General features: G+C 43.8%; 2 protein-coding genes across 2 annotated transcripts in view; one reads left to right on the forward strand and one right to left on the reverse strand.

Annotated features, from left to right (window-relative positions):
• Positions 1-1,574: 1,574 nt before the first annotated feature.
• On the forward strand, positions 1,575-11,165 carry EDF1 (endothelial differentiation related factor 1). The gene is made up of 5 exons (XM_054998444.1): positions 1,575-1,721; positions 5,004-5,055; positions 6,090-6,250; positions 8,730-8,823; positions 10,644-11,165. The coding sequence occupies exons 1-5, from the start codon at positions 1,644-1,646 to the stop codon at positions 10,703-10,705; spliced, it is 447 nt and encodes a 148-aa protein (XP_054854419.1). The 5' UTR covers positions 1,575-1,643; the 3' UTR covers positions 10,706-11,165.
• Positions 11,166-12,296: 1,131 nt separating this feature from the next.
• MAMDC4 (MAM domain containing 4) overlaps positions 12,297-24,788 on the reverse strand; it is a 41,464-nt gene continuing 28,972 nt past the window's right edge. Inside the window, exons 18-29 of the mRNA XM_054997182.1 lie at positions 24,569-24,703; positions 24,344-24,474; positions 23,511-23,721; positions 22,404-22,541; positions 20,354-20,475; positions 18,864-18,957; positions 18,343-18,480; positions 17,773-17,907; positions 15,468-15,595; positions 14,235-14,352; positions 13,937-14,112; positions 12,297-12,944 (exon numbers count right to left, since the gene is read on the reverse strand). Of these exons, the coding sequence (XP_054853157.1) occupies positions 12,897-12,944; positions 13,937-14,112; positions 14,235-14,352; positions 15,468-15,595; positions 17,773-17,907; positions 18,343-18,480; positions 18,864-18,957; positions 20,354-20,475; positions 22,404-22,541; positions 23,511-23,721; positions 24,344-24,474; positions 24,569-24,703 (1,574 nt within the window). The 3' untranslated portion in view covers positions 12,297-12,896. The remainder of the gene's footprint in view (positions 12,945-13,936; positions 14,113-14,234; positions 14,353-15,467; positions 15,596-17,772; positions 17,908-18,342; positions 18,481-18,863; positions 18,958-20,353; positions 20,476-22,403; positions 22,542-23,510; positions 23,722-24,343; positions 24,475-24,568; positions 24,704-24,788) is intronic.

The raw sequence follows: 24,788 nt of genomic DNA on the forward strand, positions 1-24,788 counted from the left end.
AAGTGCAAATTTGCAAAGCTTTAAAATTAGCAGGAATCTAATACAGACTTGTTGGTCATGACATTGGTTTTGGATGTTGGATGGTCTGTTTTTTTTCTCTGGGTTATATATCTGAGATATAAGCATTTTATGTTTTCATAACTGAAAATCAAAGGGCAGGCAGGACTGAAGTTTAAATATCCCCTGTTGTGTCCCTGATCCACATCACCACTTTATAACTGAGATTATCACTAAGAATACACTGCCATCTATCGGCCAGAAATTAGTACTACTACATTCTTTTCAGCGTCAGCACAGAAAAACTTTATTTCCAAAAATTTATTTATGTTATTTTTATGCCTTTCTCACTGAGACTTAAGGTGGATTATGTAGTGTAAGACAATTTGAAGACATCAGCATATCAGCAGAAATCTTATACACAACAAATAAACAATTAAACATGACGTTAAACAATGCAGAAATTGTCTATTAAGATCATACTTACAGCAACAGACAGTACGCAGTAGTAAAGTCTACAGACCCTATCCCTTTATTTAAGCATGATAATGCCAGTTATTGCATTTGGTCAAAAGCTGTCACAATTAATCACAGAGAACATAAAACAAATAATATATAACATAATTAAAATAACCAGATCTGAAAGTGCTTTTTAGGTTAAAGCATTTCATCCTTCAGATACAACTTTAATCTATATTTTATTGGCTGCAAACCAGGCAAGGCAAGGCAAACAAGGACACATAGTATGAAACAAGCAAGACAGCAAACAAAATCATTCACACGGAACTTAAATAACGTCTGATTATTAAAATGTTATATACAGAATGTGAACTTTCAAGTTACCCAGAAGCCAGAACACTAATTCAGGCTGAACATTTCAAACTTTAGAACCAGAAACAAGCATGAGTTGAGATCTTAAGCATAATTATAACCTAATTCATCTACAAGAACCTCCTTCTTTTATAGACAGGGTAACAAAAACCGCTCTAGCAATTATCACACTTTATTTTTTAAGGATACAAGCGTTTTGAAAGTAGATTTTTTTATATAAAACATAATTTATACATTATATTTTTTTAAAAAAAACTGGTCATTCACATTTTCCCTGTCTTCCTTTCAGCCAGCGATAACGTGTGCAAACACACAAAATTAGTTCACTCTAGCCTGAAGCAATGCTTGGTCTTGATTGCGCTATTAAAAACAATCCCAAATCAGCCCCATCACTATGTCCCTGTATTAGCCAATCACATAACAGGCTTGTGATTGGCTTGGCATTTAGCCTATCAAAACATGTTTATTTGTCCCACTAGCCTTGCTAAATAGGCGAGGTGTTTTCTGACGTTACCATCTCTGCCAATTAAAAAAAGGGAGGAAAGATTTGATCGGCAGTTCACTGTGACCTATCAGAGGCAAAAGCTGAGGGGCTGAGGTGGAGAGGCTGCCTTATGACGTCAGAGAGGATGGAGAGTTGTGAAAGGGAAGGAATCTTTATCTCCTCTAACCAATCATAATGAGGTACTGAGTGTGAGTAGCGTGCGGCAGAACGAATCGGCGCGCTCCCAGTCAGCTCTCTGCCCCGCCCTATGAAGAGAAGAAGGGAATGAGGGGGACGGCCTATTGCGGAGGCTGAACAGGAACGGGAAGCCATGGCAGAGAGTGACTGGGACACGGTGACGGTTCTACGCAAGAAGGGCCCTAGCGCGGCCCAAGCCAAGTCCAAGCAGGTAAGGGAGGGGAGAACGTACGCACATGCGAGGCTCGCCCCTTATTCGGGTGGGGTCACAAGCTTCTCTCAGCATCCCCCCCCCTTTAGAATCCGACGAGGGGTATCCTTGCCCCTCCCCCTCTCCAGTGACCATTGCGCCTGTTAAGTGAGCCAAACTGTCAAAGTTGCCCCGCCCACCGAAGTTACCACGCCCCCACCCCATGGTCATATTCTGGCCCGGCATCTCCCTTGGCCCCGCCCACCGATAGCTCCCACTCCCCATCTCTCCAACCCCGATTAGTCTCCTTGGTGGCCAACCAGTGCCCCAAATTAGGCCTCCTCCCCTTGTGACCCCCTAATGGCCCATATTGCTGTCTATAAGATGACGGAGTGGTCTGAGTGTCTGCTTATTACTGGGTAGGTCCAGCTTCAAGTTTCTCCCCCCTCCCCAGTTTACGCGATGACCCTGGGGAAGTCACTCCTTGCTTAATAGACAGACACTGCAGGGTTATAGTGCCAACCTATCCATCTGTATAGTGGTTTCTTACCCATAAGTGCATGCCATTATTTTGTTTCTGTAGTTTGTTTAGATTTGTGGAATGTTCTAGAAGTGAGCTCAGACCTGCTATAAGATAATGAAGAATAGAATAAGTGCTTAGAACTGCTTAGCACTCATTATTCTAAACTGTCTGTTTGTTCAGAATATGTCTTGGGGAGAGAGGAGTCTCCATACTTTGTCCGTATTTTGGATACCCAAATATGCAGCCTAATAACAGGGATGGTAGAACTTCCAGCCCACAGTTAGAGCACAAAGAGAAATCTTATCAGAAGTGGCTAATTCAAGAAAAGAGGCTGGTGGAGAAAAGTTAACTATTTTCACCCTACAAAGTAGTACAAAAAAGAGAGGAAAAAGTAGTACAAAAAAGAAAGGCAAGGCAATATAGGTATTTTAAAAAAATCATTATGTTCTGTATCCAGCCTTTAGAAACTGGATTCTTCCCCCACCCCCCTTCTTGTGTCGCTTGCTTCCGTGTCACAAAGGATTGTAAAGGATTGGGATCTTTTGTTTGCTTTCCTTCCTTCTCTGGTTTTCCTCTCTGTGCTAATCAAACTCAAAAGCTGAAGAATCTATGTTCAGGGGAAGAGAAGAAAGAAAGGTAAAGTTCTATCTAGGAGAGACAGTTATTGGCATGGGGATGCTACAGGAAATGCAAAGAGATCCAGTTAGTTTACAGTGCCTTATGCAAGATTGTGCAAGGACCTTCAGAGGTACTTCCCTGACTTCTTACCTCCCCCTTTAGGCGCAAGGCATCTGATGCCAAGTTGGCAGTGTTTTCACTGAAGCTTGTATGGGTATGCTGGGAGCAGGCTGGCCCATTGTTTTGTGTTTTCTCACATTTAAATCAGTTTCGTTTACACTTCTGATATAGCATTAGCCCTCTTAACTCTTGAGCATCCATAGCTCTATTTGATCATATGGAAGATAGAACTTCTATTTAGTTACCACATCTGTGTTGAGTGGGAGGCTTCAGATGTTAAGAAACAGCTGTTGTGTTCAGGTTGTCTGTTTGGTGAACTGATGTTAGAAGCAGAACACAGTACTAAATGGACTCCAGCTCCATTTTGGTTGTTCTGTTCTGTTTCCCACCAGTCTGGGAAGGTGGTACCAAATATTGGGTTATCTTGTTAAAGCTGCCCTATAATCCTGTGTTTTGGAATGCGGGGAGGGGCCTGTGGCTGTGTGCTAAAGCTCATGATTTTGCCCGCAGAAGGGCCCAAGTTCAGTTTCTGACAACAGCAGTGAGAGATCTCACGCAGGAGGTCTCAAGACTCTTTGCCTGAGCCCTTCCAGAACCTCTGCTGAAGCAAACAGTACTGAACTAAATACATCAATAGTCTGACATGGTATAAAGCAGCTTTTTATTAACAGAGCCCATGTGTAAGCCTGCAGAAGGTCCCAGAGTCAATCTCTGGCATCTTCAGAAGGATTTCGTATAGCTCAGTAGGAAAGTCTACCTTCTACTTAACATCCTGAAAAGCTGATGCCAAGTCAGTAGATCGTTCATCGAAGTCAGTACTGTTTTGTAGGAGAGAATATCTTACACAAGTCTGTACAGTGAGCCTAGGATCTGAATTCAAATTCAGCACTTTAGCCACTACTGCATAGTGTCTTCTGAGACATGTAATTTCAACATGGTATATTAAACAAGTGTTCCACAGTAGGCGTCTCCGAAACATGATTTCTCTTTTGCTCTACAATAGGTTGGCAAGTTCTATTCTGATCAGTTAGTAGTACAAAGGAAGGCCAGAAATGCCTCCCTTTCTTCTTTTGTAAACATCATCAGGATAGTTAAAGAGAACTTTAGGTATTTGGACTATGTACAAAGGAAGAATAGAAAAGGGGTAATGCACACAGACTGGAAAAGTATTTCCAATTCCTAGATTATAGCCTAGGCCTGTACATGACCTGCAAAACTAGTCACCCTCCATCAACCATATATGGCAGGCACAAGGAGACCAGCAGGCCTGCAGTTTTTACTGCCTACCTGGGACTGCTCCAGCACAGGCCTTGCCAAGTACCTGACAGGCTGTGTTTGATTTGGTGGATCACCAGATTAAAGTGCTCCAGCAGCCTGTGATTCTTGAAGACCTGATCTTTACTATGTGCGCTAAGTGAGAGAGTTAACAGTTTGTTATTGCCCTGCAAATAAGCCAACAGAAAAGTTATATTTTATTGGCATGTGCGCTCACACAAATTGATCATAGTCATTTGTGACCCATGTGCGCCTGCATGCGCATATGTATGCAGGAGGAAGCCTCAAATAGTTTCCTGGCCATCTCAAAACTTACTCATTCACCCCAGGCAATCATGCAAGTTGCTGTTTACAAGCCTAGCTTCTTATACAGCAAAACGAATATAATTTGGGTTGGGTTTTTTTAGTGCTTAAAGAGATCTAGATTTCTTGTTAACTGAGAATACTTATGGCACACCAGAACCCTCAGTCTGTTTCTGGGGATGGGGGAAACGGGTTAAAGGGCAACTCTAACTTGGGGTTGATGCTCCAAGGATATTGCTGAACTAAAGGTAGCTCTTTCCTTTTCTCCCCTCCCCCTCCTTCCATTGGGATGTCTTTGTGGGCTGCTTCTGTGCCTTCCTGTGGAATGTTTTGTATGGTAGTGGCTTGTTTGCTTAACAAAAGGAGCCATGTTTTCAGTTTACACAAATTGTCCTTCCAGCACACCAACAAAGGAGTCTTATTTTTTAATGAGGACATTAACTCCAATTCTTAATTTCTTTTAGGCCGTCCTAGCAGCTCAAAGAAGAGGAGAGGATGTGGAGACCTCCAAGAAATGTAGGTATTTCTGTTAGTTTGGGTCAGGCAAAAGGCAAAGTTTCTTTAAATGATTCCCACTAGGTAGTGTCTTCTTTGGGTAATATATGCAACTTTGCTTTGGAAAATTCCTTATACCTAGACTCTGAGTAGGATCCTTAGCATCTTGTCCATCTACAGATGTACTATTGGGAGTCTGCTTATTCTTCGCAAAGCCTCTTTCCCTTAACATAGCTCAAATAGATGTTCAGAAGCGATTGCCAGGACTTCAGTCCCATATCCCTCTGTTTTCTGAGGAGGAGCAATGAACATCCCAAATTGTTGTCACTTACACTTTAGCCAGTGAGTGTAAGAATTTAAGTCATGAATAATTGGCTGGAACACTGCCTCCCAAACCAAACCTGATCCCATAGTGACAGCTAGCCCTGCAGCTAGTAGTCGCAGAGGATAAATGAATAGATAGTATCTGGAGCCGGAAGGCTGGGCATCAGGCTCTTCGAGGATATGATTGGAGATCGTTTCTCCCTTTGAGAGACCCTCTATGAAATTTAGTTGTTGAAGAGAAAGTGATCAGCCAGCTACAGCAAGAAGAAAGGCTAGACAAGGATGACTTTTCTTAGTGTTCGCAGCATCAAGTGAGGGTATACTTCCTCTGAACAAGGAGGGTCTGTTCAAAGCTATACATTCCTGGAGATTAAAACTTAACCCCCTTTTTTAAAAAAGCCATGGCCAGCCACCTTGGGAACACCACGGTGGCGGTGCACTGCATAAATAAATTCTTTCCATCCTCCTCCCCCTTCCTCAGGAATGTATCAATAGTTGGAATCCCCTAAAGCAAAATAAGCCTGGAACAAAACAAAAGCCTACCTCTTGAAGTTTCACTTGGGACACTGCTCAGTTTGTTCTTCCGCATTCTGTTGGATAGATTTTTATTCTGGTTGTTGCGCCTATTCCTCAGTCTCTCTCCCAAGCACCCCTAGTGGCACAATTCCTCAACACCTTTCATTTGTATCAGGAGGCTGAAAATTGTAATGAGTTTCTCATCCAAACTCCAGGGGCAGCAGGCCAGAACAAGCAGCACTCTATTACAAAGAACACGGCAAAGCTGGACCGGGAGACAGAGGAGCTGCATCATGACAGGGTCCCTCTTGAAGTGGGTAAAGTGATCCAGCAGGGCAGGCAGAGCAAAGGGCTCACCCAGAAGGATCTGGCCACAGTAAGTATTCCTCCCCGTGTGAAAATGGAGCAGATAGAAGGCTGGCCATGAAGTTGCATTGCCGAGGCTAGAAAGAGGACCCACTCAGAAAAGACACCCAGCACACTTGCTTTTCTGATGGATGACATGGTGAAATTCTGGTTAAGCGCACCCATCGATCAGTCAAATAGCTGTTGATCCATCTGACGTTGCCATCTTGTCCTCAGTCTCGTCGTCATGAGCGTTTTCCATTTTATGTTCCACCCAGCTTTACATCTGCCACATTACATGTTTGTGTAGCAACTTCAAGGATGGGGCACTGGCAGCCACCCTCAGGATAGCAAGGCTGGCAGTAGCACCCCAGCTGCAGAACCAACCTAGCTACCCTTCAGCCTCTTAACTGGCTTTTGAAATGCATAGCTCATGGAATCTGCCTGTCAGTTCGGGTCTTCCTACAAGGCGTTTCTCAGCAAACTTCTGCAAATGAGGAACATTGTTCCCAGAGAGAGGGGCTCTCCCGAGGCATGCATGCAGGGCACCAACTTAGGTGCCAGGCAAAATCTGTCCTGCTTCCTTGTGCCTTTAAAGTTATTAGATCCTCTTCTGATGTCTTTCTACTTTTTAAATAAATGTTGCTGTTTAGTCCTATTTGTTTAGTTTTACTGTTGGTTTAATTTTATTTTTAAACTTCGTATTCTTGAGGCGAGGAGGCAACCTAAGAGGCTTATATTAAAAAGTGGCATAGAAGCTTTCTAAGTAAAACAGTTAAGCCTCCAAACATGACTGCAACTTACTTAAATTAACCTGCATTTAAGGCTGGTAGCTACGCCAGTTTTCAGCACCTAAATTTTGCAATATGCTACAGCTCTGAGCTAGCCTTCCCCCCCCCCCCCACACACACACACAAACACACACTGCAGCATTTCAGTGGATGGTTGGAAGGTGATTGTTTTTAAACATTTTGGTCTAGGGTGAGTTGCTTATTATAGTGCTGTTAATTTTTAACTCTATTTTACTGCTGCTATCTTCATGTGGGTTTTTTAATGCTTACTTGTATGGATATATTGTTACAATATCATTTGTTAATCATTCATTGTTGCTGTTGTATAAAGATTTTTGTATTGTGGCTTTATGGGCTTTATTTTGCATACTAATAGTTTTTAGGACTGTGAGCTTCCTTAGGTCTATAGGAAGATTGGATGGAAATTATTATGTGAGTATTTATTGAATCCTACAGCAGGAGCTAACAGCATGGCTATGTTCTCAATACTTATATTCACAGCCTATTGTACACAATGCAGGATTCTGAGACATGTATAAATTAGGGAAACAAACCTTTTTGCATATTTTTCCATACTTTACTGTTTTTACTGTTTTGCATAACTGAGGTTGTTTCTCTTAGTCTTAGAAGGGTTAAGGAGCCTTGCCTGCTGACTAGTGGGATTCTCATTCCCATTCCTTTCTAGCTTCAGAGTTCTTAGTAGATGTTGCCCCAAGCATAATCTTTCTTTATTAAAGGCAATTTTGTTTGGAATATGTAACTAAAAAGCTCATAAAGTATCTTATAAAACCAGCAGAATGGAATCTACAGCCAAGTTCCAACAAAATTAACTATACAAAACAGTAAAATCCCATGGCACTAAATCTTGGTGTACTAAATGTTGATAGTTGAGCATTTGCAGGATAAATTCAGAAAAACCAAGTATAGCAACATTAAAAACCAGGGCAATGAGCAGGAAACTAATCAATAGCTGGAAAAATAGATTTCCTTATTTGATGCCTGAATTCAGACTGCATCAAGCTAGTGACTGTCAAAGGACAAGGAGCCACTGTAGCGAGAACTGTGTCTGTGTTGGCTGCCCAAATTACCTCTGCAACTGGGGGCACACAGAGTTGGGCCTCAGAAGATCAGTTTTTGGGGTGGCTTAATATAAAGCAGACCAGCAACTGTGATCTCAGGTCCTTCTGAGATCCTGGTTGCTGGTTTGGGGGGGGGGGGCGGCCATTAAGAGTTTCCAGTTGGCCTTGGAAACTAATATAGTGTAGTTTTTTCAGTCCTGGCAAGAGAGGGTCTCTAATTACATATACATTTTGTGACGATGTTCTACATCAATTGAATTGTTTTCAAGTGATGCCCCACACAGCATGCATTATTGTTATGTAACTTCAATAAAATCAGAGCATAGATAATTGGCCAGCCTTAAGGGCTAGAAACATGCTTCATTTTTTTAATGAGGCCTATACCACACTGATTTTTTTTTGTCTCCCCACCTTCCTATGGGATTGAAAATGCACTGTTTGTTCTAATATATGTTCCTGTACATACGCAGTCCTATTCCAAATACTCAGGATGCCTTGCAATAATAATCCACGCATTTGCTTTATGCAGTCATCTCCTGGCCTTCCACAGATTTTAAAAAATATATATATTGAACTAGTTCTTCCTTGGAGTTGTATATTTACACCAAACCTGATGGGCTAAATTGTTGCATCTCTTTAGAAAATCAATGAAAAGCCGCAAGTCATTGCTGACTACGAATGTGGAAGGGCAATCCCCAACAACCAGGTGCTGGGCAAGATTGAGAGAGCCATTGGTGAGTGTTTCTGATGTATGCTGCAGCCTAAGGATTTGAAAAGGACAATCAGGCACAAACAGGCAGTCAGCTGAGGGCTCAGTTACATATTATACTCTGGACTATTTTATTAAGGAGGAGAAATGAGTGGGAGGAGAGAAACGTTGACCTTTCCTCCCCTGCTATCTTCTCATGGTGGGGGGGGGGAGACACACCCAAGCTGCTTTTGCTCTTGCTGGAGAAAACTTACTGATATCTGTACTTTGTCCCCAACCAGGAAAAGTAGTTCAAAGGGTGGCCTTTTTTCAGGAATAAAATAGTGGGGGGAGGGCGTTATTTTCCCTTTCCTCCCCCACCATTCTCCCTCAGTAATGCAATCCCAAGCAGCTAACCTTCCAAAAGAAAAGGACAAAATTGTAATGCACAGTTGAGTTTGTAGCATGCCCTCCTGTTCGTGGTTCAGGCTGCATGCAGGAAGAGATCATTCATGTCTTCTTATAGTACCTCCACCTTGCCCTGCAAGGCAAGTGGAGGAAGATAAATGAAGACCAGAAAATCCCAGAAGGTATGGGATTTTATACTTATGGGATTTTATACTTATTTCTGCTGCAAATAGTGTGGCATTATGTTACTGACCCTTTAAGCAGTCAGCAGCTCGTGAGAAATTGTGTAACTCATTTCCAACCTATTGCCACCTAAGCAAAAGGCATGAAAGAATAAGGGCCATGGTGTGAGGCATTTCAGCTGGAGTGCTGCAAAGCAACATGTGTCTGTAACTCTGAACAGGAATTTGACCCTTTGTAGCTGTGCAGTTCTGCTAGATGTGGCACTTGACTGATGCTCTAGTTAACAACATAGGGATTTTGTGCCAGTTTTAGGGGTGTGCAAAAAAAAAATTTGGGTTTCCCGAGAAACCCGAAGCAGAAAAAAGGGTCAAAAATAAGGCAAGCCGCTTTGGGAATCCCTTGTTTGACCCGCTTTGGTGTGCTCCGTAAAGATTCAGAGCACACCAACAAACTACCCCCCCTCCCGGCTGCTTATTTCACCCGGTGGGAGGGGGAGGAGGGAACCCCCTCCTTCCCTTCCCATCAGGTGAAATAAGTGGTGGGGGGGAGAATACAAACCCTGCCGGCGCAGATCAGCTGCTTGGTGGGGGATTGTGGTGGGCCCTTTAAACTCCATCTGGGTCGCGGGAGGGAAACACCCCCCCCCCCACAACCCAGGTGGAGCACAGAAGGGCCCTTTCACTGCTGCTTGTATTTCCTTGCCAAGCAGCTGATCTGCGGTTTAAATGCTTCTTTCCCTGCCACTGCGCAGCGGCACAGAAAGGGGCATTTAAAACTCCATGTCCTGAAGCAATACGAATCGCTTCAGGAAGCTTAGATTTGGGGTTTCTGAATCGGGCCCAGGATGCTGGGCCCAATCCGGAAATCCCAAATCTTTGTGAATCAGGTCCAATTTGGGTGTTTTACCCAAATCGGAAACCCGATTCGCACATCCCTAACCAGTTTTGCTGTGTTCTGATACTGTGGCTTGTGAATGTAAAGAGCAAGAATAGTCTACTACATAAAGCTGAACTTGAATTTGGGTTCAAGTTCAGTGTCTTCCTTCAAATTTGCTCAAAACTACTCTGTTAGCCTCAGTTTTGTAAAACAGTTGTACAGGCATTCACACTAAAAGATGGTAAACCTGTTTGCTAAATCTCATATGAATATAAACAGGTTCCAGAACTCCATTCATTGGCCCCTCTTTCAGTAAGAACCGCAGTTCTAGAAGATCTCTTCCTCATCTCCACTTACAGTTAACTCCACAACTCAACAGTTTTCTCCTTCTCATTTCAGGCCTTAAGCTTCGCGGGAGGGACATTGGGAAACCCCTCGAAAAGGGCCCAAAAGGGAAGTGACAACAAAGCCTCGAAATCAGTTTGCCCCGACTGATCTCGCCTAGCCATTTCTTTCTCCCAGATGGCCAGGATCTCTCTTTGTCTGCGGCAGGCTGAACGAGAGGGCTTTAGCCTTGCTAGAGAGGAAACCGTCAGAATCTCAGCCCTGCTCTAAACAGCAAAAACTTCTCAACCAGTGACACACTTTCCTTCCTTTTTATGAGATTGAGTATCTAAAGCATAATAAAAGGCTGCATCAGATTCTGCCAGGGGCGCAAAAAAAAGTGTTTATCTGTTGGTATTTAGGAGCAGCTTGAATTGGTCTCAATGGAATCTCTACTGGAAGAATTTGTGGGAGGGGCAAGGGTCAGAGAGAAGCGGGTGGGGGCATGGGGGGGCCAAGTAATTGTGATGGCTCTTCGTTTGTCCATTCCTTCCAGCTGTTCTAAAGAAATCTCGAATAAAGCTTGTTACCCTTGAACGTGAGTGTGGTTGCTTTAGGGTCTGGATGTTGTTGCTTTATTTTCTGGGGTGGGGTTTTTCCCTGGCCGGGTTCACTTTCAACTACCTTTTGCATGTTATGGACTCCTTTTGAGTACTCCTCCTGTTAGTTGCTTCTACTTCCCTGTTGCAAAGGGTATGCAGCTGCCCTCTTCTGTCCCAGTATTAGATTTTTGGAGGTATACTGTCCTTGAAGCTGTAGCTTCTATTATACTTAACAACTGTTGACAAACATGGCCTCTCTGAACTTGGTAGTCACCTTTTAATAAGGACACCTCTGCTGCAGCAATTCAAGGGTCCTTTCAGTCCAGCATTTTGCTTACAACAATGGCCACCTCAATACCTCCCAAAGACAACAAACATCCTCTTGTATCTTCACACAAATTGGTAATCAGGGGAACCTCGGTATGTAGAAAGCTCCCATTTGGCTATTATTCTTTACAGACTGTTAGATGCTGTTCAGAATTCTTAAAGACCTGCAGCCTTACAGTCTAAAGTTGTGATCCTCAAACTTTTTGAACATGGACGCACTTCTTAGCTTACTATACACTTTGGTGCCCACTGCAGTTCCACGATGTAGCTGAGACCTGGCCCCTATAAGTCCAGGAAGTGATATGTGTGTAGGCTGTATTGCCCATCTCCTCTCACGCTGATGCTGTCTGGACACAAACTGAGCCCACTGCAGGCTGGGGCTTGGCTCAGGCCTAGCCACTGGTGATTTTGGTCTGGGAGGCAACAGGTGTAAACTGAACCACTGCTTCTTGGAAGCAAGCCCAGCCCTTGGGAGTAAGACAGCTGCTGGGCAAAATAAGGAATGCTGTAATTCTACCTTTCCACACCATCAGGAGGATTTTGATCCTCACAACTCACGACCCATATTTGAAAACTGCAGGTCTGAAGACAAAAACAAGAATCATTAGGGAGGAAAGGAAAATCAAAGGGAAGGCTGTCAGAGGGGAATTCAAGAAAAAAAGAATGAAGAATGCTGTGTGTGCATACGCAAACCGCAAGCAATATGACATTTGAAAGCATGTACAAGACATTTAAATTGAAGATAAGCTAATGAAGTAAAGGGTGCATTCGTTGTATAATGTTAAAAGTTTGTAGACATCACTACAACTCCAATTTTTAGCATTAGGGGAGACAGAAGGAAATGGTCTCGATCAACATATTCAATTCTAGTCATCATTCTAAAAGCCTTTGCCATATTTCTACCTTGGCTGTGTCTGTTTCTTAATTTAAAATTCCCAGATTCTTAAAAGCCTTTCAGAGGTGCTCCAACCCCTTGATCATTTTGGTTGCTGCTTTCTGTGTCTTTTCCAGCTCAACACTATTCCCCTTTTTTTGGAAATGGGCAACCCTTTAATAGTATTTGGCCAAAGGTCATTGTAGAATTGGGGTCCAAGTAACTGCTAGAAGGACAAAATGAAGTTGACAGACCCTGTAATCCCTTAAGTAATGAAAAGGAATCCAGCCGCTGAAGCCTTTAGAAACAAGTGTATTGGGCAAAACATGAGCCAGTCCAATTTGTGTTAGGTCCAAATGCCCCAAAGGCAGAATCTATTTTTTTCCAAAACATCAGGATCCCAGAGGGCAGGGTGGAGAGGGAAGGTGAAGATGTGGGCAGGGGGGTTTCTAGGAGGATGGAAGACTGTCAGAGAACACGTCACAGGTATTGTTTGTTCCACTCGCTCAACAGGAAGAAAGGGTTCTACTCCATTTCCTCATCTTCTGGGAACGGTGGTATGATGACTACATCCTGCAATCAAAGGTAACAGACTATGTAGAGTGATGGGTACAGTGAGAAGGGAAAACAGGCAGGGCTGCATATGCAGGGCTGCATGTAGTTTCCCAGGAAATGCAGCTTTCATTTTAAAACACAAGAAAAGTTTCCAGTCCTTCAAGTCTGAAGTTTTGTTTGAAAGTGCATATATGAAATCTCAAGCAGTTGAATCAGATAATCAAGAATCAAGGGACAGAATCTTCCCATGACTGGCACTAAAATGATACAAACTGGCCAAATAAATTTGTGCCCAAGGCAAAATTGCACAAATTACAGGTCAGTGAGGAACAAAGAAGGCAACCCTGAGAACTGGAGCTGTAGTCACCGGCAAATCCACCTGCTCGCAGGTGCTGAATAATAGATAGGCAGTAATCTGCTTTTTCCCCAGCCAATGGAGAATGTAGGAATTTGGCCATGCTGGGTTCAAGCAAAAAATCACCAATAAGTTAGGGGTGAAGAGCCATAGCCCCTAGTCTTGCAGATACAGAGGTATGCTGCGCTGGCTGTGTGGTCATCTGCAATTTCACCAGTGTGTTCCACCAGAATTTTTTTTCTTTAAGGCTCCTAGGCCTTAACAATACAAATTCAGGTTTGGAGGGGTATGTAGCAACAGCTGGTGAAACTTTTAAAATTATAGATTTTGGAGGAAGGTGAATGCTCAGATTATCTTGTGACCAGTGAGCTGGGACATGAGTGCCCTATGTGACACTTCACCTTTCCCCAATCCCAACGAGAAGTTACACAAATTAATTATGCCAATTAGCATAACAATGGTTGCATAATTCTGCTCATGCCCTACAGACACAGATAAGTTTGGCTTTAATAGCACAACTGAAGGAACTCAGTTGTCCTGCTTTACTGCAAGCCTTATGCTGCTAGGCAAAGCCCCTTCCACAAACCCACCAGATACTAAAGCATTTCTTCTTGCATAGTCAAAGAAAAAGCTACTGGCATGGCAAGTTCCTTACATCCCGAAAAGTGATGTTGTCAAAGCCCTGGATGTCAACACTCTCTTCTAGTCTGCCAGCTCTCAATGTTCTCCGCTTCTTTATGCAGTAGCTGGCAAAGATTGCTCCAATGATCACCAAGATGATTGAACACACTACTCCAGCTGCCAGCCCTGCTTCTGAAATCTTGCTGTCACCTGGACATAAACGTGAGAAATATAATAGCTGATAATCACATCTCACCAGCTGCAAGTGTCGTAAGCCAGAAGAATACATTATGAGACATATGGCGAGATTGAAATGATAGTAAAGGACTCACCTTCCTCCGTGTCCCACTTCTGTATGGGATCACAGCTTGCGCCTGCTGCATATGAGATATCGTCTACAGCAATAGTCCCTGAGCTTGGCCATGCTCCACTTGTGGCTTCCAGCACAATCTGAAGAGAAGGTGGTATATTTTAGCCAGGAGGAAGACTAGGATGATTGGCATCAGGAAATACTAACACAAAATGGATCAGCATAGAAGTAGTACGTAAACACCTAGTTTCTTTAAATGGAACTAAGTCCTCAGGGCCAGATGAATTGCACCCAGATTATTAAAAGAACTTGCAGATGTAATTTCTGAGCCTCTGTCCATTATTTTTCAGAATTCTTGGAGATCAGGCGGGGTGCCAGAAGATTGGAGGCGGGCAAATGTTGTCCCCATCTTCAAGAAGGGGAAAAAGGAGAATCCACTTAACTACAGACCCGTCAGCTTGACATCTATACCTGGAAAAGTCTTAGGAGAAATCATCAGTCAGTCAGTCCTTGAGCATTTAGAAAGGCTGGCTGTGATTACTAATAGGAGTGTGCAATTCGGGTTTCCGATTCAGATAAGCAGCTTACCCAAGGCCACCTGCAGAGTTCATGGTAGTAGTGGGACTTGAACTAGCCAAGTGCTGATTCACATCCCAGCCACTTAACCACTATGCTAAAGCAGCTCTCATATACATAGTGGTGGGAAATGCAGAGGTTGTAATCTCCCTTTGAAACTTCTCATCTCTTGCGAGAAGTCTGCATCCTGACTCCAACTGGCTCTTCTTTCTAACGCCACTCCCACCTTCTGACTTGGATGTAAATGACTGATTCTTACTTGTATCTGACAAAGTGAGCTTTGACACATGACAGCTTGTAGCTTGGAAAATTGTTGTTGGTCTCTAAGGTCTTACTGGACTCAATTTTTTTTTCTGTACACTTTGGTAATATATCTTACCATGCTAAAACTCTTGGATTTCAACCCCTTTTTATGAGAAGCCACCCACACAGACCTCTTCCTATCCTTTCCTTTCCCTACATCACCACTCTCTGCTGCTTTAGTGGCTGCCACCAGTACAGTTCCAAGGTATTATTTTTCCTTATGGTTCTGCACACACCTGGAGTTATAAGGAAACAATGCAGCCAGAAGATGCATCAACTGTCACCATAGATTCGGAGACATGGGACTGGAAAGGAGGTGCTTAGGATGCTATATAATAATGAATCCAGGGGCTCCGACCAATTTCTCCAGCTTTACCTGGAATTCAGTAAGACTTGTCACAAAGAAAGATTGGTTCATCCAAGTCCGACCTTGATGTCCCGTGGCACTCCACACCATTCGCTCACCTTGCAGGCTGAAGAGCTTAACCTTGAGCTGTGCTTGGGCTAGCAACACAAAGCATATAAAGGAAGGGTCAAACAATGACTTGCTTCTTAATTTCCTGAGCTATGCCCAGTCCTCCAAATTCTCCTTCTCCCCACCTCATGTAAATACCATGCTTTCCAACTGTTCCTCCTTGAAAGGTATATTGCCAACTGTCTTAAAGTTTTGCCAGTTTGCCCATTCCAGGCACAGCTATCTGTTTCCAGCTTGAAAACTGATCTTTCAAATCTTTCTGTTCTCCAGAATGTTTCCTAAGCAGTATTTATGTCAACAATGGTAAAAGTCATTATGGGGTAATGGTTAGTGTTGGAGTAGAATGTGGCAGCACAATTATCAGGAGCTAAGCGGAGCATGCATATTACTCCCATTCTGCAGTCACTCCAGGTTAGCTACTGGGTTCAGTTCAAGGTACTGACTCTCAAAGATAAAGTTCTTCACAGACAAACAACCTTGGTCCCTCATATCTGCAAGGCTGCCTCTCCCCTTATATTCTACCACATCAGCTCTGCTCATCTGAGTAAGACTTTCTATAAATGCCACACATGCATTCTCTGTTGTGGCCCCAACCTTATAGAATGGCTTGCTTGATGAGGTCAGGAAGGTTCCCAATCTCCTAGCTTTTTGCAAACTACCCAAAACTGAATTTTTACATATGTAATCGGGCTGTACTGTGAAAGATGCTTTAGTAGAAGTATAAGTACTGTAGACGATACTACTGCATATAATATGTACTATCTGTTGCTCTTTATATGATCCTACTCTGTAATTTCTGCATTGTTTAACATGTCATGTTTATATTTATGCGGTGTTTCAGCTCTGTCTTCAGAACTCTGCTTGGTTTCAGAATTCTGAAGTCCTAATCCTATTGCATTGTTTATTGGATGTCCCATACTGTTAATTGGATTGATTTACACTCTGTAATCCACCTGGAGTCTGCAATACCCAGTTTTGAATCCCCTCTTTACCATGGAAGCCTACTGTGTGACCTTGGGCAAGCCCCTCTCAGCCTAACCTACCTCACAAGGTAGTGGTGGTGGTTGGGATAATATGGAGGAGAGGAAAATGGTCTTGTAATCCTGTTTGGGGCCCCACTATAAATACCTAAATAAATAAATGGCCCAGGAGCCAAACTGGGCTGGGACTGCCAACTCTGGGTTGGAAAATTCCTGGAGGTTTGGGGGTAGAGCCTAGGGAAGGACCTCATTGGGGTACAATTTCATAGAATCCACCCTCCAAAGCAGCCATTTTCTTCAGGGAAATGTAACTGTAGTCTGGGGATCAGTTGTAATTCTGGGAGATCTCCAGGCCTTACCAGGAGGTTGGCAATTGTGTGCTGGGCACATCAGCACAAAGTGCTTTGAAATCCAATTCAATTCATTCCTTGCAACAGCTTTGCTAAATCCAGTCAGCTAGATAGCTCAGATCTAAGGTTTTGCAAGGAAATGGTGCAACTGTTTCAGTCACAGCCACTCTAGCTATACGGGTTTAGCAGTGTGTTCTTGATCAGCACCTTTGCAAACTAGCTAAACAAGAGAGGCCTACTTTGGAATGAGAGCAGTCCAGTCTTCAGTCCTGAAATCTGGTCAACGGATGCCAGTTCAGCATCCATTTAGAAGCAGACTTTTAATTAAGTGGTTGATCTTTTTAAAGTATTTACGTCTGGAAACTGTTATTTTGAGCTGTCAGTGGTTTGTTTTTATAGCCAGTGGTATTCTCAAACTGCCTTCTATTGGGTGAGCCGCACTGATAAGCAAGAGAGACAGGGTAGGAAGAACCAATATGGGAAGGAAAAGGCAGAGGAAGCAAGAGGAGTCTAGGAAAGAAGCACTGTAAGGAGGGAGAAGAGGAGAAGGCCAAAGGAACATCAGGGGGGAAAGGAGAAGAGCTGAAGAGGGCCTGAAGCTGAAGCTCCTGTGACATTACTGTGGTACCTGCACAGCGTCCCCTTGCTGAATAACTTGAATAACAGTGCCCCCCTTGCTGCTTGAAACAGCAGGACAAGATGCTTTGATCATAGGTATGATAGTTCCCCCCCCTTCTTTTCCTAGCTGTCTCCTCTACACTCCCTTAAACCCTCTACTTTTCCCAAATTAGGAGAGTTGCCACAGAGTCAGAGATTTCGGGAAGATCTTCCCCACTCCTTACAACACCTCACATGCTAGAGCTGGTTTTCACTTACAGCTTTGCTCCATGAAATTCATGTGATATTGGAATTGCAGGCAGGAGCCAGTGGTTGCTGGAAGGTGTTCGCTTGCTAGGCCAGCCGTATGCCTGCCCATCCCCAGCACTCCGATGTCAACATAAGCATAGTGACCTGAGGGAAGAAGCTGGGCTTGAGACAGGAAATGTCCGCCACCCCACCCTGCATTGCTTTGGCTTTATTTTATTTGGATCAGGTTCATTTGAGTGGACATTTTCTAAACAAGGCTAATAGCAATTAAAATAAGCTTTACAGGAAAGGGAGCAACAAGCCTTGCAAAACCTGAGCTGCTAAAGGAGACTGCAGCGTTTTATAAAGACTTCATCTCTGCAAATCAATGTACTTGTCAGCATTTAAGTTACTTATCGAGAATTGCCATAAGCTTTCCAAGAGCTGAGTGTGCCAGATCAAGAAAGCCTTGCTAAAGCACAGCCACTGGCTCAAACTTTCTGCGAAACACGCGGGGAAGCCCTACAGCTGGCTTTCCTTATTAATGGCTAAGTGCAGCAGCCTGACCCTCAGGAGCCAGGAGCTGCGGTCAAATGTTACCTGCTTCAGTCCCAAGGGTGTGATCCTCCCTGGGCGATGGGGACCACAGCGGGGTGGCACCTTCCTTCCAGTCCCAGCTGTACCAGTCTCCATGGGGTCTGCTCCACCCGCAAGTGCCCAACTCAAAGTCACAAGATCCTGCCAAGAGAAAGCAGCTGCGGCCATTCATCTTGCTCACCGGAAGGTTTCAAGCATCCTTGCTCCCCCAAGCAGAGAGAAGAGCCTGACCAGCAGGAGAAGAAACTGTCTCCTTTCCCCAGCTTCTAATTCTTAGCACTATCATTATTACTTGCATGTTACTCAAGCTGCTTCACACACAGAATGTTGCTGCCATTCTTATAACCCTCTAAGGTAGAGTTTTTCTGATTTGGCAAATGATGCTTGTCATGTGGGTAGAGGAGAAACCACAACTGTTTCAATTTTTTTTAATACAACTATGTAAGGCACACAAGCTCCTCCAACTTCCAGTCTCCCTACTGGAAGCCCAGAGCTGCAATCCGGGAGGATCCTGCTGTTGTTACCTGATTCAGGGCAGACCCCTTCCTTCACATGAAAGTCATCAAGAGCAATGTACGAAGAGGGGCCTTCTCCAGCCCCTTCGACCACAAACACCACCTGGCAAAAGGATAAACAAGTAGGGTAGGGGGCAGAATCTGAAGGTTAAAGTCAGGAATTGACTTGGAGGACAAGCGGTGAGGAAGTAGCGAATCATGCTTGCAGGAAGGGCACTGCATTGCCAGTGTTTAAAAAAAAGAAAAGGAGTTGAATTCTTCATCAACAGAAGCCATTGGTGCAAACTGAAGGAGCTCTGCCTACATTTTTTATTTCTATGGAACACTAAAACTTACATCATTAGAAACTGCCATAGTGTCCCCCTCCACAAGCACATCCAGCTTTGAGAATTTCACTGGGCGCTGCCCAGGGGGCAAAGATACCCGACAAGTCCATAAATGAGATCAATTTGGACGCTGTGTTGAACAGTTTATACTAACCATTGTCCAGACCCTAAACTATGGTTTGAGCTTCCAGACATATAAGTTTCGAGCTGCTTATCTGATTGCGTTTTCCAACCTCCCAAGCTCGTATATTTGCTCTTATCTTGGCACTGCAGCCTCTGCAGGCACAAATCTGACCATCAAAATGGTTTGCCTTTACAGTTTGCTGGTTCAGACATTGCACCAAGCCATAGTGAGCAGAAACAGGACAAAGCGAAGGGGAAGAGATCTCTCCTGATTGTCCTTGATTGTGGAATTCCTCAAGCCATTTGGCTGGTCTTTGCTAGAAAAAGGATACTGGGCTAGATGCAACTTTGATGTCATCAAGCTGGAGTCCTCTGATGTTCTTATCTATTATGAATTCCCAGTGCTTGTCATTGGGAGGCCCATGAATTTACTGAGAAGCTCTTCTGGTAGGTCATTGTCCTGGAGCAATGCTGGTTGCCAGGAACAAACCAAATCAAGTCCCAGCAGTTCAATAGTACCACAGCAGTCTGCTTGGCTCAGACCTAGCTAGCAGTGGTGGGATTGATATACAGTCACCCACTTCCTTCACCTAGGCTGCTGCTGGCTGGATCCATGCATCGGCCCATCTAGCAGCAGCATGAGAGGAGGCAACAGGGTGACTTACAGTCATAATCATCATCACCACAGCTTGGGTCCAAGTCAAACATCTTGGGTCCAAGTACCACAGCTTGGGTCCAAGTCCTGCCAGCTCCACAGTGGCTGTTCAGCTCAGTTGGCTCCTGGACTGTTTTAATGTCCCAGTCCATCCCTCCTGTTGGCTATTATATGCAGTGTTAAATGCTACACAAGGCTAGACCTGGAAACTCATTTAAATGGTGTCCTTTAGGTATGAAAAATAGCAACAAATCTGGGCATGAGCAGAACGCTTTCCCACAATCACCCATACATATTTGGGATTAGGAGGCCAAGATACTGAGTCAGACATTGTATCTTCAAGAATGTCTTATGCTCCCATCTAATTTCTGTGCAGACATGAAGGCACAGCTCACCTGCCATTCATCTTGGACCTGGACACTGAAGTTGCTGTAGCGCCAAACTTCCCCTTGCATTGCACTGATGCTCAGCATCTTCCTTTGTGTGCCTCTCTCTTCCACATATACAGTCAAGGTCCCTAGCAAGAGAAGTCACAGGATCAGAGCTGTCCATCAACAATGACAACACACAAATCAAGTCCTCCAATAAAAAGCTAGTGATATGAACTTGCCACAAAAGGCAGGCTATGATCTTGGATGCAGAATCCCACCATCATTATTTTAAAGAATTGTTTGCAGTCTTCATGTTTACAAAGGAACAAAGCCAAAAAAAAGTCTGAGGGTTCTGCTTACAACGTTTAGAAGGGACACATTTTCCTGATTATGTTCAGAGCTGAAATGGCAAAGAACCTCCTTCTTCTAACCAAAGTGAAAACTAAGACTGCAGAAACCTGCAGCCAGCAACAAAGACTATGCTTGCACAGTGGCACAATCCATGGAAAACACACAGCCCTGCAGACAGCAAAGCTATTGAAAACTCCACAAAAGCAACTTGCCTACAAATGTTATTAGCCACCTGACTGAAAAAAAACATGCTGGTTGGTGATTTGTGGCTCACTAATGATTATCAAAAAGAACAACAACTCTTCTCTTGGTAAGAAACTTCATCTTGTTTGGTCATTTATTATTTTACACTCCACTTTTCTCCCCCATGGGGATGCAAAAGTGGCTTACAATATCATCCTCCCCTTCTCCATTTTATCTTCATAACTACTCTGCAAGGTAGGTTAGGCTAAGAGAGATTGTCCCAGGATCACCCAGTGAGCTTACATGACAGAGTGTGGATTCAAACCTGGATATCCCAGACCTTAGCTTAACCACTATACCATGCAGATTCTCTACTGGGAGCAGCTCTTACATGCCATTGGACCTAGACAGTCTCTCTCTTTAGAAGATGCCCTTTCTTTGCCTTCTGTGGCTCTTGAAGAGGAAAAGTACACCAACCATCCTCTGCTCTGGGCTACTGCAATGCACTGCACATGGGGCTGCCCATGAAGGCTATTCAGAAACCTCAGATGATTCCGAATGTGGCAGCCAGAGCAGTAATGGGCATTAGCCACTGTAAACATCTGAACACCAACCCTGCAGGAACTAAACCAGTTACCGATTTGTTTCCAAGCTAGTTTCAAACCACTGGTTCTTACCATTAAATCCCTACTCAGGGTGAGTTCAGAATACCCAAGACAGTCCTACTCCCATAAATATTAAATATTAAAAAATAAGCACACTTTGCCTCACAAGTTAATTAAAGAGGCAGCTTATCATTTTCTGCAATTAAAACAGTTCAAAAATCAGCATAAAATAAGATACACACATTTTGGCAACCAAAATGTTCTAACACAGATGACAGGAAATGGCGTGGATTTCTTCAAAGGTCTGGGAAAACAGGTATATCTAGCTGGCACTCAAAATTTCACAGGCTCACCTGAAAGGTGACCCTGTGGGCTGGGAGGTCCAAAGTGGAGGTGCCACAGCAACATATATGTCCCCCAGCCATATCCCCCTTGATCGCTGAGGTCCAGGGACAAATCTGAGGTGAGTGCCACCTCCTTCACATGCCAGATTGTACTTAATAATCCATAGGGAATCCTCAGCTACAGTCTCACATTTACTGCCTTTGATACAGTTTGCAGATCACAACATCCGACAGCCTGGCTTATTCATATGAGCTAAGATGGGCTTTTCAGTTGAGGATGTGGTGGAATTTAATTAAATTTGCATTTTATCCTTCCTGCTGTTAAAAGAAGGATGTTGGTTTCTTTTGCATTTTTCTTTGGATTTTTTGTGTGCAATTATTTGGGCGGGGGGATAAATATCCCTTTGAGAACCCACCTGATATGAAAAGTGAATTACAGAGCCTCCAATAAAATAATCTAGCTGAATGCCCACATCCTCCCTCTCCAAAGTGCTGCCCACTGGCATTAAGACTAGCCAGACCGAGCCCCCATTTCTGCAAAACCCACCTCACAACCTCCAAGGAACGGAGAGACAGAATAGCCCTGCTCACCTGGGTTGCTACTGCTCAGGTAGTACCAGAACATCACACAGTGGGTATGAAGCAGAGATGAGAAGGTTGGGGACTGTAAAATGGCCTTTTCCCCTAATGGCAGGATGTCCTCACTGCAGTTGATGATCATGTAATGTCCTGGTGAAGGGAGTTTAAAAAGACATGATGTGAAAAATTGCTTTGGTGCAATATTTTATTTGAGAGCGAGAGAGGGTCCCTTCCTTTTGGCAGTCTGGGAAGAAAAAGAAGACATTGAGAAGCTGAAAAATGAATGGAGTGATGAAGTCTAGGGAGTTAGGAAAAACTATGGCCTATACTGCCAAAAGATAATATGAAAGAGAAACGGTTACAGTGAACAGTTTCATCGTTAGAATGTTAGGATCTGTTATAAATAATCTAGATGGTTAAGGTGCCAGGGCAGAGAAGTACGAATGTTAACTTCTGAATCGATCTGCTTGCGTATTTGCTAAAATAGATCCACATGTGACTGTTTTGAGTTTTGTCCATAATAAGTAATTTCTTTTTAAAGAAATTATAGAATTATAGAATCAGGTTAACCTCATAGCCAATTACCAGCTTTCCAGGCAGAGGTCAAGAAGTGATTTGCCTCAAAACTGAGACTTCATTGAAAGTATGAGTAAAGTTGATACTGCATCCTCAAAGGTACAGTTTAATGAAAAGTTCTGATTTTTTGCTTTGGAATGGAAGAGTCAATGGGAGGCCTTAAGTGAGTTCTAGGCAAAGGAGCCAAGAGCAGACTGAAGGACTGCTGGTTGTTTTGCCACACAGCTCAAATAGCATTTTAAGGGGGCTGGTAGAAATGAAACCCAACCCAAAACCTGTTTTTAAAAAGTTGCTGGAGGGGGTGAATTGGATCCTGATGAAAAATATGTAAGGCAGAACAAACCTCCTGATTTAACACAAAACGTGGTCCCAACAGTTCCCACTATCTCTAGTTCAAGGGTTCCAGGAAGAAGGAAAAGGCCCTTTTCTGTCCAAGATCCTGGAGAGCCACTGCCAGTCAAAGGAGACAACATTGGGCCAGATGGGCCGATGGCTGGACTTGGTGTAAGGCAGCTTCATTCATCTAGATATGCCATGCATTACCTTTCAATGTGCCCAAGGTGTGGTCTGTTGGAGGGCCCTGTCCTCCTGTGCCAGTCTGCCGTATCCATAGGTGCTGCTTGGTGCCCCAAAATCCACAGTCACTGGTCTCAAAGGAGCAATGCTTTTGCACACTGCAGCCTCCAGGCGTCACTGTAATGTCATCCAGAGCCATTGCACCCAAGAACCCATCCCGGAGGGCTTCAAAGATCACCTGTAGAAGCAGCAAAGCAGATGAGCAAGCACCTCCTACTGGCAAGCAGCTCTTCAACATACCTGGAACTGTTACATGAGAACAGCATATGCTAATGGATGTGCAATTCAGTATTCTGAAAATCTCACCTGCCGAAATATAAATAATGCCAGAAGCAAAGTAAGACTTCCTGTGGTCAGTGGTGAAAGGTCTATACAGCCCCTTAAACTTGCCCGTTGCTGGGGAGAGGGAACAGAATTATTCAAATATATTCAGATCTGCTTAATTTACTTCATCGATCTGGACAGCAGGATGCTGTTTTTCTTGGCACAGAACTGGAGCTATTTATTCTGATGACTACCGAAGCTTCAAATCCTGACCAGTCATCTGCCAGCTGGTTTCTGAACATTTATAAAGAAATATCCTACCTGTTTTGATGTTCATAAGAATTAGAAATGTAGGTTTTTCTTAAAAAAGGAAACTATCTGGGATTTTGGAAGTTGCTGAATTGTGTATTTGGAGCACGAGCAACACAGAATATATTTGGCCCTGACTTGTCCCATTATAAGCAGCCGAGGTGACTTGCCCCATCTTTCCCTTAGATGCATGTAGGTGCCTGGTTGACAGGGCAAGAAGTGCTCACCTGATAATTCTGAGCACGCTGTGGGGAGATGCTGGCGAATCCCCGGTGCCACACAGCACCATGGCTTCCTGTTCTGGTCCACAGGACATGCTCTGGTTCCCCATTGTGTTTCACCTTCAGGTTTAGAGTCCCTGTAAGGGAAACAAGACAATGAGCAAAGAGGAACATTGCAAGCTGGTTCATCCCAAAAAGAGGACTGCCCCAGCCTGACAGGGATCATCTTACCAATTTGGGGACCATCCATGCGGTACCAGAAAGAAAGGCACTGCCCCTGATCAACAGGAGCTTGGGGGGTGGAAACAAGGCGGGCCCTGAATCCTAGAGAGCTGTGGACGGAAGGATTGATGGAGAGGAAATAGCCTGTAAAGAGACAACCTGAGCTTGATTTCTGAAGCAGAAACGAAAGGTCAAACACATTCAAACACTGGCAACGTTTCTGAAGTGA

Source organism: Eublepharis macularius, chromosome 14 (assembly GCF_028583425.1).
Source record: "Eublepharis macularius isolate TG4126 chromosome 14, MPM_Emac_v1.0, whole genome shotgun sequence".
NCBI classification, from domain to species: domain Eukaryota; kingdom Metazoa; phylum Chordata; class Lepidosauria; order Squamata; family Eublepharidae; genus Eublepharis; species Eublepharis macularius.

Excerpts from the sequence above, each read along its gene's own strand:
- EDF1 (XM_054998444.1), top strand. The coding sequence starts at position 1,644 with ATGGCAGAGAGTGACTGGGACACGGTGACGGTTCTACGCAAGAAGGGC. Across the intron at positions 5,056-6,089 it reads TGTGGAGACCTCCAAGAAAT|GGGCAGCAGGCCAGAACAAG; the intron begins GTAGGTATTTCT and ends TCCAAACTCCAG. Across the intron at positions 8,824-10,643 it reads CAAGATTGAGAGAGCCATTG|GCCTTAAGCTTCGCGGGAGG; the intron begins GTGAGTGTTTCT and ends TTCTCATTTCAG.